This window comes from Marmota monax, unplaced genomic scaffold, assembly GCF_021218885.2.
Source record: "Marmota monax isolate L192 unplaced genomic scaffold, Marmota_monax_Labrador192_F-V1.1 WCK01_AAM20220418_F8-fsc00004, whole genome shotgun sequence".
Taxonomy (NCBI): domain Eukaryota; kingdom Metazoa; phylum Chordata; class Mammalia; order Rodentia; family Sciuridae; genus Marmota; species Marmota monax.
This window is the reverse complement of record NW_026692881.1, coordinates 17,803,428-17,821,785: the sequence shown is the minus strand read 5'-3', so window position 1 is coordinate 17,821,785 and position 18,358 is coordinate 17,803,428. Positions and strand designations below refer to the sequence as shown.

General features: G+C 37.9%; 1 protein-coding gene across 3 annotated transcripts in view; it reads left to right on the top strand.

Annotated features, from left to right (window-relative positions):
- Positions 1-18,358, top strand: part of Fbxw4 (F-box and WD repeat domain containing 4) — an 88,670-nt gene that overhangs the window by 10,277 nt on the left and 60,035 nt on the right. For all 3 annotated transcript variants that reach the window (XR_009227311.1, XM_046450499.2, XM_046450500.2), the window contains exons 2-4: positions 10,284-10,379; positions 13,612-13,797; positions 14,242-14,374. Coding sequence is in view for 2 of the 3 variants with exons in the window: in XM_046450499.2 (XP_046306455.1) it covers positions 10,284-10,379; positions 13,612-13,797; positions 14,242-14,374 (415 nt within the window). In the remaining variant the exon portion in view is untranslated. The remainder of the gene's footprint in view (positions 1-10,283; positions 10,380-13,611; positions 13,798-14,241; positions 14,375-18,358) is intronic.

The window sequence follows — 18,358 nt, the reverse complement described above, 5'->3', positions numbered from 1 at the left end:
TGTGATCCTCCTGCCCTCAGCCTCCTGAGTTGTCACTGGGATTACAGGCATGTACCACTGTGCCTGGATGATTATTATCTTTTTAATTAGTGCACTATAATTATATACATAAGTGGGGCTCATTGTGTTATATTCATAATTTTGTAGATTTCATTCTTCAGTACTTCCCCATTCCCTCCCTCTTGGTCCCCTTTCTCTACTCATATGGTCTTTCTTCTAGTGATGTTAGAATTTTGGATAATGCATTAAAAGATTAAAGATGAAAGTCCTTTTTTAAAAAAGCAAGTTTTAGAAAATTTAAAATTTTGTACATGATTATTTACACAGTTTACTTGTTCTCCCTCTAGTGTGTTGCTATTGAATAGAACTGTTTATTGTCCTGACCTTATTCTCTTATATATTTGGGGCAAAGTTCATACATGTTCCTCTGAACATGCTATCTTCCCCTTATTTGAAGCAAATTGTATCATGGGTCACATTGTATCTTAGTGTCTGTCAGAAATTCCCCTAATAGTATGTATCACTGAATGAAAAAAAATTCAATTTTATAAATTATTTAAAATCTGATGGCACAGAGAGTTTACCACTCATCCACAGAATGCTTATTAAAAGCCACTTTTAGAAGTAGTAAGTTGTGTAAGATTTTATCCTATGGAGTTTATGTCTAAATTGGATAAAAAGATGTATAGCTGTGAAAAGCTAGCAATGCCCAGTTTTCTGGTGATTTCTGTCTAAGAGTTTAGATGACATGGAGAGGAATGTTTAGAGGAGTCACAGAAGTAGAGGCTTTAGTTTGATCTTGAAGAATTGGTGAATTTGACTAGTTCCCAAAGGAGGACAGCAAGCACTGTCAGGGATGGAAGTAGGCTGGTGCTGGCCATGTAAGTGAAGGTGTGGATACAGGAGAATATAGAGAAGAGGCTTGGCTGGAGTCCAGTTGTATGGTGTGGTACATGGAACATAAGGTTGGTGAATAAAGAGGGTTGGGCTGGGGATGTGGCTCAAGTGGTAACGCGCTCGTCTGGCATGCGTGCGGTCCGGGTTCGATCCTCAGCACCACATACAAACAAAGATGTTATGTCCGCCGAAAACTAAAAAATAAATATTAAAATTCTCTCTCTCTTTCTTTCTCTCTCTCTCTCTCTTAAAAAAAAACAAAAAACAGAGGGTTGGCATTTGGGGGCCTTTCAAAGGAGATGTGGGTTGGCCCAATCAGCTTCATGTCCTTCTGTGCATGTTCCTGTCCCATACATGTTTTCTACAGTCTCACTTTACCCTGGATATTAGGGCTATTTCCTGTTCCTTAGCAGAATGGCTAGCAATTTAACACTATTAATTATTTTTCATTGATTTTTTTTTGAAATTTAATTAGACTTAATTACAACAGATTTCTGAGTCTGTTGGGAGATTTAATCTAATACAAATTTAAATGAAGAGTCACAAGTTTCTCATCTTGGGCTGCTTAAATACTTGTACACTAAAGCCAAATTCTCAATATTGGTAGAACTGGTGGGTACAGGCAATATGGGGGAGAAATCTGATTTCTGGAGAGATAGGAAATTAAAAACAAAAACAAAAACTGTTAAAATCTCAAGCCCCCAAGCATCATTTTGCTTAGACCATTGCCCCTTGACATGGTCTTGTTCTACACTTGTACCTTCCTTCCCTGAGTTCCAAGTTGGCAGGCAGTTAGGCTTAGGACAGTCATGCCAGTCATACTATTAGGCAGCATGGGTGGCATCAAGGAGAATCAAGCTTCAAGATGAAGCAGGGAGCCAAGTGTGCCTGAAATCCCAATGGCTAAGGAGGCTGAGGCAGGAGGATTGCAAGTTCAAAGCCAGCCTCAGCAATTTAACAAGGTCCTTAGCAACTTAGCAAGAACTTGTCTCAAAAAAAGTGGGGAGGTGCTGGGGATATGGCTCAATGGTTGAGTGCCCCTGGGTTCAATCATTCCTGGTACCAAAAATAAATAAAAATAAATAAATAAAAATTTAAAAAGATGGAGCAGGGAAGGCAACTGATCTGTGTTCCAGGAGTTTTCTGATCTTAGAGATTACTAGATTTAAGACCTCTCTGATATATCCAAGTTTCTTCCTGCTTCTCCTAGCCACCATTCTTTTTTTTTTTATATATATAAAGAGAGAGAGAGAGAGAGAAAGAGAGAGAGAGAGTGAGAGAGAGAATTTTAATATTTATTTCTTAGTTTTTCGGCAGACACAACATCTTTGTTTGTATGTGGTGCTGAGGATCGAACCCGGGCTGCACGCATGCCAGGGGAGCGCGCTACCGCTTGAGCCACATCCCCAGCCCCCTAGCCACCATTCTTCAGACTAAGTTTATTTATTTGCTTTTGGTTTTGGGGTGTGAGTGAGGAGAGGGGATTGATTTCTGTTCTTATGGACTCACTTGCCAAGATTTTAAGGGGCCAGATAACTTATTGTGGATGTATGTTGTATTATTATTGTTTAAAATAGGCCAGGCACCTAGGAATGCAGTCAAACTAGGAATGCAGTCAAATGGTGACTACATGCTGGAAAGCAGAAAAGGAAGAGGCATAGTGAAAAAAGGAGCCTGAGGCAAGAGAATAGGGCTGAGAAAATGTAACTTCAGCCAGGCCCACCACCAGGTTAGAGATTCCTCTGTGCATTAACAGCCACAGGCAAATTTATTTACAGGGCACTAATCTTTTTTTTTTTAAGGGAGCACCCTCACTTTACATCAGTAATGGTCTGGGGGAAATGGCTAGCGAGGGGCCATATCAAGGGTGGGGTCAAGGGACCTTACAGAATTCCAAGGGACACCTGCTGTCATCCACTCAGGGACTTTCTTTTGCTGCCTAGTTCTCCCTTTGGACAATGGCAGGTCCCTGCAGGGTGAGAGATACTGTTTTCAGAGAAAGCAGACTTTCTTTTTTTAATTTCTCCTGATTTTTCAGGTGCTAAAGCCATTAGAAATATAAATGGAACTTGATTAATGGCTAGGGAAACTAACCATCAAAGACAACTGGACAAAGAATGAGAAAGTTGATTTGTTAAATGCTTTAACCAAGTTAAAAGTCAAGTGGAATAATTCTTTCTCAAGTCAAAGCCAAATGGATTGATTTTTTCTTAAGTCAAAATTTGATTTGAGGGACTAAAGCCAAGTATTTGATTATAGCATTCGCCTTGGGAGAGGATGCCTGCACCTGCTGTTTGGTAGCAGCTTCTAAAGTTCAACTTTGAAAGTTTCTTGCTGCTGTGATCAAGCCTTCAAGTGATCAAGTGTCACCAAATGGCAGTTAAGTGACCAGGGAGATAAGAGAAATGTTGTCCTTATCCGAATTCAAGAAATATGTGAATTCTTTCTCCCTTGCCATCTTCCTGCTATGATCCAGAATATTCAATTTTTAGTTTCATCATCTTCACCCGTTCATTTAGACCTAACTCAAGAGAAGAGGAGCAACTGTCAACAACCTTTCTTTTTACATCCCAGAGAGATTTGCAGATAAGAGTTGGCAGAGCAGTCTATTCTTTTTCAGTAAGAGGTCAGTTCTTTTGGTCCATCCTGTCAATTCTCTTTTTCTGTCCTAGGTTCTCTCTCAATCTGGCAGTGAAGATTGCTCTCTAGTAAAGTGAAATCAGGGACTACATTCACCCACTGGGAGAATTCAGTGAAAGATTTGTCTTAACATGTGTATGCCTAGTTCTAACCATTCAACCTAAAAGACAAAATGTTTGATACAAAAGGAACAATTTCTGAAAGTTACAACTAAGTTAATTGGAGGAAAAAATGATTATTAGCTCAACTTTTGTGATGATACCATTAGTGGATATTAACTCTACATTTATTTTTATTTATGTAAAAATAATTAACCCCCTTTGAAGTAATTCATACCTTTACTCTGTTTTAGATGTCATCTTTAAAACACCACAATTGTGTGAAACATTATCTTCATTTCATAGGCAAAGAAATGGACAATTAGAGAAATTAGTTACCTGGAGGTGTATAACACACAGTGGGATACAGATTCCGGTTTCTTGAGCCTGCTTTCTGTGCTTTATGTATAACTTTACTTAATCGATATAACTGACAACAATTATTGTCCTAAAGCACCATTTGTTTACATCTTCTGACCTTGTTACTTATGGAGACATAATTTTGTATAGTGTCTCCTCACTTCTACCTTTACAAATTTGACTTAGTTTTAAAATGGCCATTAGTTGCTACACAGTAGTTGTTTCCAAAATGTTTTGCATTTTTCATATTGTCATTTCTAGTAGCAGTATATTCCATTGCATTAGAATGCTGCTCTCCACAGACAGGCTTTTGGGCTCTTTCCAGATTTAAGGTCTAATATATTACTGCCGCTATAAATATCTTTGCAAAAATGTATTTTTTTCTTTTGAATTATTTCTCTGAACTAGTGCTCAAAGAATACTAGATCAGAAGTTATCATTTAATGACTTTTATCTTAGAACTCCTTTTTCAAAGATGGTACCAGTTAAACATACTACCAGTGATTTGTAAACCTAAACCTTTTATAGCACCAAAAGTTAGTTGAGTCTTTCCACTTATTTGATGTGAGACTGTACATTAATAATTGTTTTAAGGTACATGTCTATAAACTAGTGTTATGGGATGTTTCCCCCAACATTTTGTTATGTGAACACCATGTGACTATTCTAAAACCTCTGCTGAACATGGATGACTGGTACTGGAGGTAGGATGTTTTCTTGATATATTTTTATCAGTTCCCTAAAGGTTTTTCCCTTACTCTGTTGCTTTTGTTTTCATAGTCCCCCCCACCCCCGTGCAGTATTTAAAATTTAATAGAATCAAACTTGAGTGCTTTATAATTGATAGATTTCTATTAGTTGTATAAACAGGAAACGGTCTCTGCTTTTTTGGAGATTATATATATTTCATTTTTGTCTAGTTAAACTCTTTTAAATTGACTTTTATTGTTTTGAATTTATTGAATTTATTGTAGTATGAGATGGCAATCTAAATCAGATTTTTGTTGTTGTTGTTTTATTGATAAATGCCCACTATTTGTTTATTTATTTATTTTTGTGGTACTAGGATTGAACCCTTGAACCCAAGAGTGCTCTACTACTGGACTACATCCCTAGCCCTTTTTATTCTGTTTTGAGACAGGGTCATGCTAAGTTGCTCAGGCTAACCTCAAATTTGGAATCCTCCTGAGCGACTGGGAGGATTCCACACTTGGCCATAAATGTCCAGTTTTATCAGTAGTATTTATTGTTGTTATTTTTTTGTTGTTGGGGATTGAACCCAGATGTCTCACATGCTAAGCTTGTTCTACTACTGAGCTACACCCCTATTATTATTATTATTTATATTTTTAATTGTAGATGGACATAATACCTTTATTTTATTTATTTTTATATGGTGCTTGCTGAGGATGGAACCTAGTGCCTCACGTGCTAGGCAAGCACTACTACCACTGAGCTAAAACCCCAGCCCCCACCCCTATTATTTTAAGGAATATTTTTCTTTTTAATATTACATTGTAGAAAAATTGGGAAATATGGAAAAGCACAAAGAAGAAAATAAACCATCTAAGGTTGGCTATCCACAGTTAACTATTTTTATTTTAGAATATATCATTCCAGTGTTCTTTTTAGACATGTATATTCTTTTTCCCTTTCTCCCTTATAATAAGGGAGAAAGGGAAAAAGACTGAACAACAATAATTAAGTAATGATTTCTTTTAAATTTTTTTTTTGTAGTTGTAGATGGACACAATACATTCATTTTATTTTATTTTTTGTATGTGGTGCCAGGGATCAAACTCAGTGCATCACGCATGCTAGGCAATGCTCTACCACTGAGCCACAACCCTGGCCCCAGTGATGATTTCTTTTGTTTGAAATTTTACTTTTTTATATATTAAATTCATATCAGTTTAGGCCATTTGTGGCTTTCTCTTTTGAAAATCAAAGACAGTTTGCTTATTGCCTATTTCTAAATGTCTTATAATTGAACAGAACTAGTAATAAAGGAAGCATAATTGCTCTATCAATAAACACTCACTGATCCTAGTGTGGTGATGTGCTCCTGTAATTCCAGTGACTTGGGAGGCTGAGGCAGGAGGATTACAAGTTCAAGGACAGCCTCAGCAACATAGTGAGGCCCTAAGTAACTTAGGAGACTCTGTCTCAAAAAGTAAAAAGAGGCTGGGGTTGGGGCTCAGTGGTAGAGCATTTGCCTAATGTATGTGAAGCATTAGGTTCAATCCTCAGAACCACATAAAAAAATAAATAAAGGTATTGTGTTCATCTACAACTAAAACAATATTAAAAAAAAAAAAGTAAAAAGTTCTGGGGTTGTGGCTCAGTGCCTAAATTCCCCCGGATTCAATCCCTGGAACCTCCCCCCCCCCAAAAAAAAAAAAGATAAAGTTAAATGTCTGAATAGATATAATACTATAAGTGAAAAAAATATAAATTAGAAAAAACTTTACAATCAAATATACAGGAGTCTTTATAAACTAGCAAAAATAACAACCATAAATCTAAAGTTGAGACAAAGAATGTGAACAAGTATTTCTCAGAATAAATACTAGTGGCTTTTAAAATTTTGTTTTATTTTTGTTTGCAGTACTAGGGATTCAACCCAGGGTCTCACACGTGCTAGGCAAGTGCTGTACCACTGAACTAGATCCCCAGCCCCCTACTAATGGTTTTTAAACATATGACCAGATATTCAGTCTTTTTCATAATTAAAAAATACATGTTTAAACAGGGAGGAAAATAAGTATTTTTTTACTTATTAGAATTACAAAGATACTGACCATGGTGGCACACACCTGTAATCTCAGTGGTTTGGGAGGCTGAGGCAGGAGGATCGTGAGTTCAAAGCCAACCTCAGCAATAGCGAGGCAGTAAGCAACTCAGTGAGACCCTGTCTCTAAATAAAATACAAAATGGGGCTGAGGATGTGGCTCAGTGGTTGAGTACCCCTGAGTTCAATCCTCAGTACCTCCCGCAAAAAAAAAAAAAAAAAAGGAATTAGATAAAAAGTGTGAATATCATGAAAAATAAGAAAAGACTGGAAACTGTTTTAGGCCAGAAGAGACTAAGGAAACATGGTGACTAAATATAATGTGGAATCCTAGATTGGATCCTGGAACAGAAAAAGACATTGGTGAAGAAATTGATGAACTCTAAATAAAATCCAAATTTTATTAAATGCTTCAGTAATGTGCTAGTGCTAATTTTTTAATTTTTACAAATGTGTAAATAGTTATATAAGATGTTAATATTAGGGCTGGAGTTATAGTTCAATGGTAGAGCACTTGCCTAGAACGTGTGAGGCACTGAATTCCATCCTCAGCACCACATAAAAATAAATAAATGAAATAAAGTTATTATGTTTATGTACAACTAAAAAAATACGTTAGCATTAGGGGAAGCTGAATGAAGGATATATGGGGAATTTGTATAATTTTAAACAAGTTAATATGCTATTGAAAGTGAAAGTTGGTTCGTCTTGTTTTGGATAACAATTTGTCAGCATCTACCAGATTAAAAATGTAGAGTTTCCTCTGACCTATTCAATGCCATTTCTAATATTTTTCTCTACATGCAAATAGAGATACAAAGGTATTTTTTGCCACATAGTTTGTATTGGCAGAAGTCTGGAATTGATTTAAATATCAATAAGTAGGTGGCTGAGGAAATAAATTATAATTGAATCACACAATGGAATTCTGTGCAACTGTTAAAATGAGATAGATCTAAATGTATTGCTGTGGAATGACTCCCACCATATATTGTTAAGTGAAGAAAGCCATGAGTAGGATAGTGGACTACTGTTGTTGTTGTTGTTTTTAAATTAAAATGGGATAGATGTAGGAATACATGCACTCCAATATATATGCACCTGCAGTGTGTAGTTGCCTCTAGAAAGGAGGGAGAATCTTGGCCATTTGTTAGAGAGTGACTTGCCTTTTCATTGTTGACCTTTCATACTATGTGCATTTTTTTTAAATCCTGTGTGTTCATTATTAACCAAAATAATTAGTCTATACAAATAAATGAAAGAAGGCAGAGTATGGTTTATCTAGAAATGGTTAGTATCTTTCTGCCTGCCAAAACCATCCTTTCTAATGTACATCCATTAGAATCTTGAAAGCAAGACTTCCTTGCTGGCTTTTAGTATAGCATGATAAATATGAATATATAAATAGAGGTTTGGAGAAATGTGTCTCTCTCTCCTTGGCCACTGAATTTTGAGGCAGACATGGCAGTTATTACTATGTGTCTCAATCAGTGTACCTTGCATTGTCCAGTGGAGCAAGCCAAGGAGACAGGAGAGATGTGGTGTCCTGAAATGGGATTTTCAAATTGCCCATGATTTCAAAATTCTATCTAAAGGTGTATTCTCAAAGAGGCTTTGAGTATTTTTTTCCATCTACCCACCCCAACAATGCCATTCCTGTTGCTGGTGTGTGCCCTTATCTCTTCTGCTGTTTCCTTCCTCATCCGAAAACAAACAAAACCAAACTATATTTCCTCTCCAATATTTTTTGAATGAAAAATTTTAAACAGAAAAAAATTGAATTGTACAATGACATCATATACTTACCACTTAGATTCTATAATTATTTGCTATATTTGCTTAATCATGCATTTAAAAAGTAAGTTGCAGATACCAGTACACTTTACCCCTAAACACTTAGGATGCATACATATAATTTACTAGAGCATATTAGATTTTTTTTAATATTTATTTTTTAGTTGTAGTGGACATAATACCTTTATTTTATTTTTATGTGGTGCTGAGGATCCAACCCAGTGCTCCCACATGCTAGGTGGGTGATCTGCCTCTGACCTGCAACCCCAGCCCAGTTTATGGGTATTTTTTTAAAGAAAAATTCATACATAGTGAAGTTATATTTGAGTAAAACAAATGCTCAAATTTTAAGTAGTTCATTTGATGCAGTTTTTTTTTTTTTGGTACTGGGGATTAAACTCAGGGGCATTCAACCACAGAGCTGCATCCCCTGCCCTATTTTGTATTTTAGTTACAGGGTCTTACTGAGCTGCTCAGCGCCTCCTTGTTGTTGAGGCTGGCTCTGAAGTCTCAATCCTCCTGCCTCAGCCTCCTGAGCCGCTGGGATTACAGGCATGTACCACTGCTCCTGGTGATGCAGTTTTGATGAATGCATACACACCCGTATAACCCAAACCCCTTCAAGATATGGAAAAGTTTCCACATGTTCCTTCCCAGTTAGTCCCTTTTGCTACCCTGGTGATAATCAATGTTCTGATTATTTTCATCATTGGTTAGATAACCCTTTTGTTAAATTCACATAAATGAAATCATTAAATATGAACTCTGAGGTTTCTTTCATCATCATAATATATTTTGTTACTCATTTGTATTACTATATACATTTGTACTTCTTTCCTTTTTTGTTGCTGAGAAGTATTCCATTATGTGAACATACCACAGTGTATTTATCTATTCTCCTGTTGGTGAATTCCTGGGCTATTTACAGCTTTTGGCTAATATGACCAAAATTCCTATGAACATCTGTAAGTCTTCTTTTGGACATATGTTTTTATTTCTTCTGGATAATTACTAGTTCATATATTTAGATTTATAATGAACTGCCAGATCTTTTCCCAAAATGGTTGTACCATCTACCACCAATCTAGGAAACACCCTTATTGGTCTTTTAAAATATATATAAACATAAACAAAGAGGATTTCTCCATCTGAATACAAGTCCTTTTTCAGATAAACATTTTTATGAATCTTTTCTTGCAGATTGTAGTTTGTGTATTTGTTTTGGTGAGCACTAGTTTTCAATTTTGATAAAGTCTAATGTATTAGATTTTTCTTTTGTTATTGCTTTATGTGTCCTAAGAAAATTTGCTCATGTGATAGCTTCATAGTTTTAGATTTATATTTATGATCTATTTTGTTTTTCCTGTTTGGTGTGAGGTAGGAATCATGGTCCTTTTTTCCCCCCCCCCCCCCAGTATGGGTACTGAGGAATTCCAACATTATTTATCATCTATTCTCTATTAGATTGCTTTGGTATCACGATAGTTGTTTTTAGTAGTTTAAAGGGTAGGCTTTTCTTCTTGGCTTTCTTTGTTATCCAAGTATGGAGAAAGGAGAGTTATGCTTTCCTGGACTCCTAATCCCTCTACTTACATTTTGTTATATTCCGGATGTTCCCAAGTCTTGATTCAGTAAGCCCATAGAATTTTCTCTTCTTGGCAATGATTTGCAGTGACTGGATTCTCTGTTTTGTTTGGACATAGGATGAGCAATGTCCCAGTGAAGGAACGGGTGAAGGTGTCCCAGAACTGGAGGCTGGGGCGCTGCCGAGAGGGGATTCTGCTCAAGTGGAGGTGCAGGCAAGTAGCTTTTCACTCTTTAAAATCTTCCTGGGACCAGGGGCTGGGGTTGTGACTCAGAGGTAGAGCACTTGGCTAGCATGTGTGAAGCACTGGGTTCAGTTCTCAGCACCGCATATAAATAAATGAATAACATAAAGGACCATCAATGGCTAAAGAAATATTAAAAAAAAAAAAAATCTTCCTGGGACCAAAGATCATAATGAAAACTAAAATGTCATGGGGACTATCTTGGGTGCGATGGCACTGGTGATACTTTAAATACCACAAAGGGTGCAGCAGAGGGACAACTTATTTTCACATTTAAAAAAGGATTATAAAAAATGTACTTTGTTCACAAATGCCATATTTTTATAAAAAATAAATGTTTATTGTGGAGGTTTGAAAAATAATTTAAAAAATATAAAAAAGAAAGTAAAAATTACCTCTAATTCTACCATGCAGAGGGGACCTCTATTAAATTTACTTCATCAAAAGGCATAAATGAAGGGGCCGGGGTTGTGGCTCAGCAGTAGAGCACTCGCCTAGCACATGCGAGGCCCTGAGTTCGATCCTCAGCACCAAATAAATAAATAAGTAAATAAATAAATAAGACAAAGGTATTGTGTCCAACTAAAAAATAAATATTAAAAAAAAAGGTATAAATGAAGTCAGTGCTCCAGTCTATCTTGTTTTACAATTATTTTCTTTAAATCTTTCGTTTTAGGGAGTTACTTCTTCACTCTTGGCTTCCTTTAACATTCTCCTGCACTTTTTAATTTAATTTAATTTTAAGTGTAGGAATCAAACCCTGGGCCTTGTGTATCCCAGGCAAGTGCTCTGCCACAGAGCTACATCCCTAGATCCAACTCCTCTTTATTATTAAGAGGCAAAAATAGTATCTAAATGATTGGATGTATATGTTACAGGAGGTAGAACTTAGAAAAGGTGCCTGAAAATTTAGATGGTGGCTGTGCCACTGTTAATGTCACAAATTTTATGCTCTGTCAGCATAAATTATTTTATAGTTATTATTTGATTGCCTGCCAAAAAAGTGCTTCTTGTTGGTTGGTGGCAACGGGTAGGAAATGGCATCAGTCCTCATTCTGGACTGATCTTTCCCTGTGCTGATAGATGCAGGTAGGCTTTGGTATCTGATGACCTTCTCCTTTGCTTGGTATCCACTGGTTTCACTGGTATCAGTTGCTGTGACTTATATGTTAGTGGTGATGGTCAAGAAGCTATGGGAGATGAAGGACTTATCCTTTGCTTCCCACTTGTGTCTTTTGACTCTCCCTACTCCAACCATACTTAATACCAAAGAATATGCTGGGCATGGTAGCACATGCCTGTATTACCAGCAGTTCTGGAGTCGGCTGCAGGAGGATCTCAATTTCAAGGTCAACCTTAGCAATTTAGTGAGACCCTGTCTCAAAAAAAAAAAAAAAAAAAAAGGCTGGGGATATAGCTCAGTGGTAGAGCACCCCTGGGTTCTGTTTCCAGTACTGAAAAACAAAATAAAACAACAATAAAAAGAAACCTCAGAGAGTAGAGTTTATTTCTCTATCAATGTTTTGTCCCTGACATTGTCTTTTTGGGCTAGATTCCAGTAGTTTGGCAAATAAACACATAGGATAGTTACCAGGCTGCCCTGGGATTCTCCACTGTTCACCTGGCATGAACCTGGTTTCTTGTCCTAGGCAAATGCTGTTTACCAGATGGCTCTAAAGCGCATGAATTCCAGCCCCCTCTGTTTGCTGCCTACTTGAGTGGGCCACACACTCATGCGAAGGATATTGAAGAGGAATGTGCATAATGAATGAGAATGCAAGCATTTATACACAGTCTACACATGTTCCATGTAATATATGCACACCCTTGTAAAATCCCTCATGAGCAGAAACTAAGTTACTACAAAGTCCAAGCTGCATTTAATGGCCCGTCAAGTCAATTTGCAGAACTTTTCCACATTCCCATGACGCTTGTTTTAAGGAACCTGGGGAAGAAACAGCCCAGTTTGCTCAGACAGGCTTGGCAGTGGGAGATGATGTCTGTACATGGGGTTGACTCAGATGTCCCTGTGCTTTTCTTGGGACCTGGTAGCTCTAGGACCTCAAGGTAGGATAGGACAGGTGGTATATCTACCTTGGCAAAGGCTTTAGTTTCCACCAGAAAACCTAGTATCTGGCAGAGTCTTCTTTTTTCTTAAGGCTCACTCTGTGCCATGAGACTGGCCTGTGGCTTCTAACCTTTCTTCCTCCTACAGATTGGAAAGGAACTCTAGCTATTTGTGGATTTCTTTCATCAGATGCTATGAAAACTGACTTTCTTTGTGGCCTCTGAACTGTAGCAGACCTCTGTAGCTATCACCACATTTATCCTTCAATTTAGCAATATAGATATCCTCGGAGGATCAAACATGTATCAATACATTAGCATCCTTTCCTGAATGGCTTTATTCCTTTCGCTTATAAAATTGCTTTCACTGGGGCTTCTTGGGGCTCATTCTTCTCCTTTCTCCATGACACCCTATCTCACCTATTAGGAAAGGGGTATATGTGGAAGTCTTGGAGCCTTGGAACCTTTAGTCTTGGAACCTTTAGCACTTACACATCAGTAAGGATGCAGGATGAAAGTTACTTGACTTGTCTGGAAGAGCTTTTGACTCTACCTACTCCTTAACCTTTTAATCTTTTTTTTTGTAATATTTTTTAGTTGTTGATGTGCCTTTGTTTATTTATTTTTTAATTTATTTGTGGTGCTGAGGATCGAACCCAGAGCCTCACACATGCTAGGCAAGCACTCTACCCTAAGCCACAACTCCAGTCCTAACCTTTTAATCTTATAAGCTCTACTTACTCATGAAAAACCAAGGTAGCCAGTTATTCAGATATTAAGCATTCTCTAATTAAAAGAGAGATTTAGTTGGTCTTGCAATTTTGACTCTTTTAGAAAGTCCAAAAAGGGTTGGTAGAGTGTTTGCCTAACATGTGTAGGCCCTAGGTTTGATCCTCAGTGCTACAAAGAAGAAAAAAAAAAAAAAACAAGGTCCAAATATTAGGTCACCACAAAGCTCACTCTGATTTTCTATGGGTAGCCAAGGGCTGGCAGTTTTGATATGGGGATTAAGGTGTGAACTGTTAGCTTTGCAAGCTGTCCTTGGTAGATTGGGGATTGGTCTCTAAAAAATTGGGAAGTCAGGTTTTCTTGATGTATCTTGGTGAGTTGTAAATGTTCTCTTCCATCTCTGTAGTCAGATGCCCTGGATGCAGCTAGAGGATGATTCTCTGTACATATCCCAAGCTAATTTCATCCTGGCCTACAAGTTCCGCCCAGATGGTGCCAGCTTGAATCGTCGGCCCTTGGGAGTCTTCGCTGGGCATGATGAGGATGTTTGTCACTTTGTGCTGGCCAACTCACATATTATCAGTGCAGGAGGGTAAGTGCTGCAAGTTTCTCCTTCCACCCTCTTCTGTAGTGTTCTTTGGGGGACTTGTGTCTGTTTCTGACTTCCCCACCACAACTCCAAAGGGACGAGAAGGAGTACTAGAAGGGCTGGTGGTTTTTTTCCATTTAAAGCAGAGTTTTACCAAAAGCAGTTAATAGGGTTAGCTGGAGAAGGAAAACAGGAAGAGCCTTTAATGCAGAGTGAAGCTGGTTTTGATACTTGCCAGGGTGAAATTTATTTTAGTCCTAGTTCTGTTCAGCCCTAAGCGTGCTGAAGATGTAAAGGTACCTAGAAGCTCAGCATCTTTTGGACCAAATTGCTTAACACTTAGCAAGTTTGGAGTCACTGGAGACTTGGGCTGTTTTTGTAGATTTATTCTCTTCCTATGGAGAGAATAATTGACTCTTGGGGATGTTCTCCTTATTTCTGTCCTAGAGATGGGAAGATTGGTGTCCATAAGATTCACAGCACCTTCACTGTCAAGTACTCAGCTCATGAACAGGAGGTGAATTGTGTGGACTGCAAGGGGGGCATCATTGTGAGTGGCTCCAGGGACAGGACGGCCAAGGTGAGGTGGTCTCCCCTTTATGTACTGTTATTCCCTCCTGTCTATAGGGAGTGTGGTGGGATTGGCTGAGAGTACTGGATGGGGGCAGGGGAGAAACAACACAATAAAGAACTCACTTATGTTTCTCTGGTGCACAGTTTGCCATGCCAGGCTGTGTCCTTGCCAGCTGGACTAGGAAAGGAGTGGACAGTGGCTGGGAAGCTTGCCACTCACTTGAAATGTGGCGTGAACTCAAAAACAGAGGGCCTGGCCAGCTTTTCCTCTTTGAGCTGAGTTTCCTCAAGTTTATGGGTTGAGTTCTAACCCCAATATTTTATTTTAAAATCTCCCTTCTTTTGCTTCTCTCTATTTAGGGAGATTAATTTTTCACCACCTTGTTTATAAGCAATCAGGATGATAATTAAAATATGTTTTTACTGCTTTTCTGGAGAGTGATGTGGTCAGTAAGCAGTGGAGATGATGAGAGAAAAGAGTGTTGTTTGTTGTGTCATTGTCAAAATGCCTGGTCCCCAGCCATCCACCAATGCATAAAAGAATGAGGCTGATAAACAGTGTGACCTTTGCTTTATGAACCCATCTCATCCATATCTAGGTCAAATAGGCTCATACTCATGAGACAGAAAAGTTCTCCATGCCTACATCCAGCAGTCCTAGCCAGGAAACAGGCCTGGTTCTTTGAGGTCGCTGTAGGAACTTTGCTGATAATTAAGTTGGTGGTACAGGAGGCCCAGGAGTATCTTGCTTATCTATTTTATAGTATCTAGAGGCTCCATAGTGCTAACAGGAGCAAAATGTTTGCTGGTGTCAGCAAATGGGCCACTAAGTCATACAGAGAGGGAAGTTGCAGTTTTTACTCAATAATGTTTCTGATTCTGTGTACCCTCTGCTGTTTACTTCTTTGTGTTGATAATTTATGTAAAAAGAAGAGAGTAATATGTTCTCTTTCTTTGCTGTTTTTTGCCTTACATTTTGATTTAGTCAGAAAGACTGCACACCAATACAGGAAACCTGGGAAAAATCACACAAATATTTTAAAGTAATTAGGCAAACTGATTTTCCTGTCATTTGCTTCTTCCCCTGCCTCATATTTATTTCATATTTCTGATTGGTCACTGTATTTGTAGCATTTTTTGTAAAGATATTGGCCTTAACTTGTCATACTGCTCAAAAGTAAATTTGCATAGAAACATTTTGTGGCATATATGACCTAGATATTTCTATCTCATTCTGGCATCTTCCTGTCTTGACTGCAGGCTTCTTCCAGTTCTCCTTTTTAATGACATCTCTTTTTCTGTGGTGTGACACCCAGGGCAGTATAAACCTGAGCTTTGTGACCAAGTGAAGCAATCTGAGGGTTGGAGAATAATATCAACTTTATGTGGGTTATTTGGTTCATTTCATATATAAGTACTAAATCAGTCCTATTTAGTGGCTTAGATTTTTTTTAATATTTATGTTTTAGTTGTAGTTGGACACAGTATCTTTATGTTATTTATTTATTTTTATGTGGTGCTAAGGATCGAACCCAGGGCCTCACACATACTAGACGAGCGCTCTACGGCTGAGCCATAACCCCAGCCCAGTGACTTAATTTTTAAAAAATATTTAAAATAGGTACTTTCTCCTTTTAAAATTGCAACACAGTTCACCCTCTTCCTTTTCAGAATTTCTTATGGGTCACTGACAGAACTCTCTTCTCTGATTCTTCTTTATCTCCTGAAAGGTGGTTGGCTCTTTGGGGGATTCCCAAATGCTCTCCCAGCCAATTCATCTTTTCTGGCTTTCTGGATGCTACTTGGGTTTTCCTCCTTTTTCTTGTTGTCTTTACATTCAGCCACCTTTCTTTTCCTAGCCCAAATTTGTCTGTAATTAACTCTCCATTTCTTTTCAGTGGCATCTGCAATTCTATAGCTATTTCTTCAGACTTCTAATGTACCTAAACCTACATAGGAATTTATAAGTGATGTTTGCCTATAAACCACTATAGATTATTTTTGGGGAGTTCCCCAAATATATACTGTCTTTTAGGAAAGAGAAAATTGTTTTATGGGGTTAAGGAGACAGAAACATTCTCTTTGCAAGATTTCTGAGCTGGGAACTGCCCAGAGAGCCTTCTTCCTTCCCTGTTTCCCAGTTTCAGATTTTCTTTGACTTAATTTGGATTGCTTCTCTGGGCTTTAGTAGGGCCAGTTTTGTCCCAAATGTCAACAAATTGTAGCCTACGTTTTTGGTGCCTGGGCTGGTACTGATCATCTTTCCATTTCCTCTTATTTTTCTGTTGTTTGATTCATCATTATGAGTGCGTACTATATGTGAGACTTGGTGCACCAGGCACCCAAGGTCTTCAAAGGTGAGGAAGAGGCAGCTTCTGGGCTCAAACATGTACACTTGTCCCTGAAACTGATGGGAAGAGGCCAAGACTATGAAGTATAAGGCTCTTAGGAAGGACCTGAAAGTTCAGAGGAAGGAGGGAGCACACTGGATAAGAAGGGGGAACTTTAAGAAGGAGGGAGCACTTGATCTGTTTTTTAAAATCTGATTTTAGTCATTTTTCAAAGCATAGGTTTGCTTATTTTCTGATGATGTATTGATTCATTTTTCTCATTTTATCCTTTAGGGTAAATTTTCCCCCTTATAATTCTGTTCATAATATATTTTGGATACCCAGCATACTCTGCTGTATTTACTCTAATTTTTATTAGACATTATAGTCATACATAATTTGGCTTATTTTTTTTTCTTTTTGTTGTAGTTGGACACAATACTTGTATTTATTTATTTATTTGTGGTGCTGAGGATTGAACCCAGGGCCTTACACATGCTAGGCAAACTCTACCACTGAGCCACAACCCCAGCCCAATTGGACTTATTTTGAAAAATTCATAAATGCATATGGCATAATTTGCTCCATTTCAATCCCCAGTACTATCCCTCTCTCCTGTATCTACTCTATTTTATAAGGGTGTTCTTTTTTGGGGGGGTACTAGGAATTGAACTCAGGGCCACTTGACCATAAGCCATATCCCTAACCCTACTTTGTATTTTATCTAGAGACAGGGTCTCACTGAGTTGCTTAGTGCCTTGCCACTGCTGAAGCTGGCTTTGAACTCATGATCCTCCTGTCTCAGTCTCCTGTGCCACTGGAATTATAGGTGTGTGCCACTGTGCCCAGTAGGGTTTTCATAATATTACAAATTATTCATGTTTTCTTTAATGGCTTTAACATGAACAAAGCATCATTTACTTACCACTTTTTTTCTAGTGGGTGAATGTTTGCACCGATTTTTTTCCTGGATCCAAGGACCTTGTAATAAGAATCACCTTCACTGAATGCCTGATATATTGGTCAAATATTATGAGAGGTGATTTATGCTTATCTTCACTTTTCCACAATACAACCTGAGAGAAGGGATAATTTTCCATTTGATATATGAAGAAACTGAGGCTAAAATGTTATGAAATATCCCTAAGATCAAAGATAATAAGTAACAACTAGGGTTCAAACTCAGATGGGTTGGATTCTAAAGTCTGTACATGCTTTTCCTTTTTTTCTTTTAAAATATTTAGTTTTTAGTTATAGGTGGGCACAATATCTTTATTTTACTTTTATGTGGTGCTGAGGATCGAACCTGGTGCCTTACGCATGGTAGATGAGCACTCTATATCTGAGCTACAACCTCAGCCCTATACATGCTTTTTCTACAACCACAGACTAAAGGGAATATTTTACCATTTAGATTTTTCTTTGTTTTAGGATTATTTTATTAGGATAGATTCTCAGCATTAGAATTCCTGAGTCAAAAGACTTTGGTCATTCTTGCTGCACCTAATCTGCTTTTTAAAGGGCTATATAAATGTCCATTCACCCTTAGTTTTTTCCAGGTTGGGTCTGTTTTGAATCTGGCCATTGAGGGTGAAGATATGACCAGCATACTGTGTCTGCTCCTTGTCCTTCAGGTACCAGGATACTCATGTTTGCTGAAG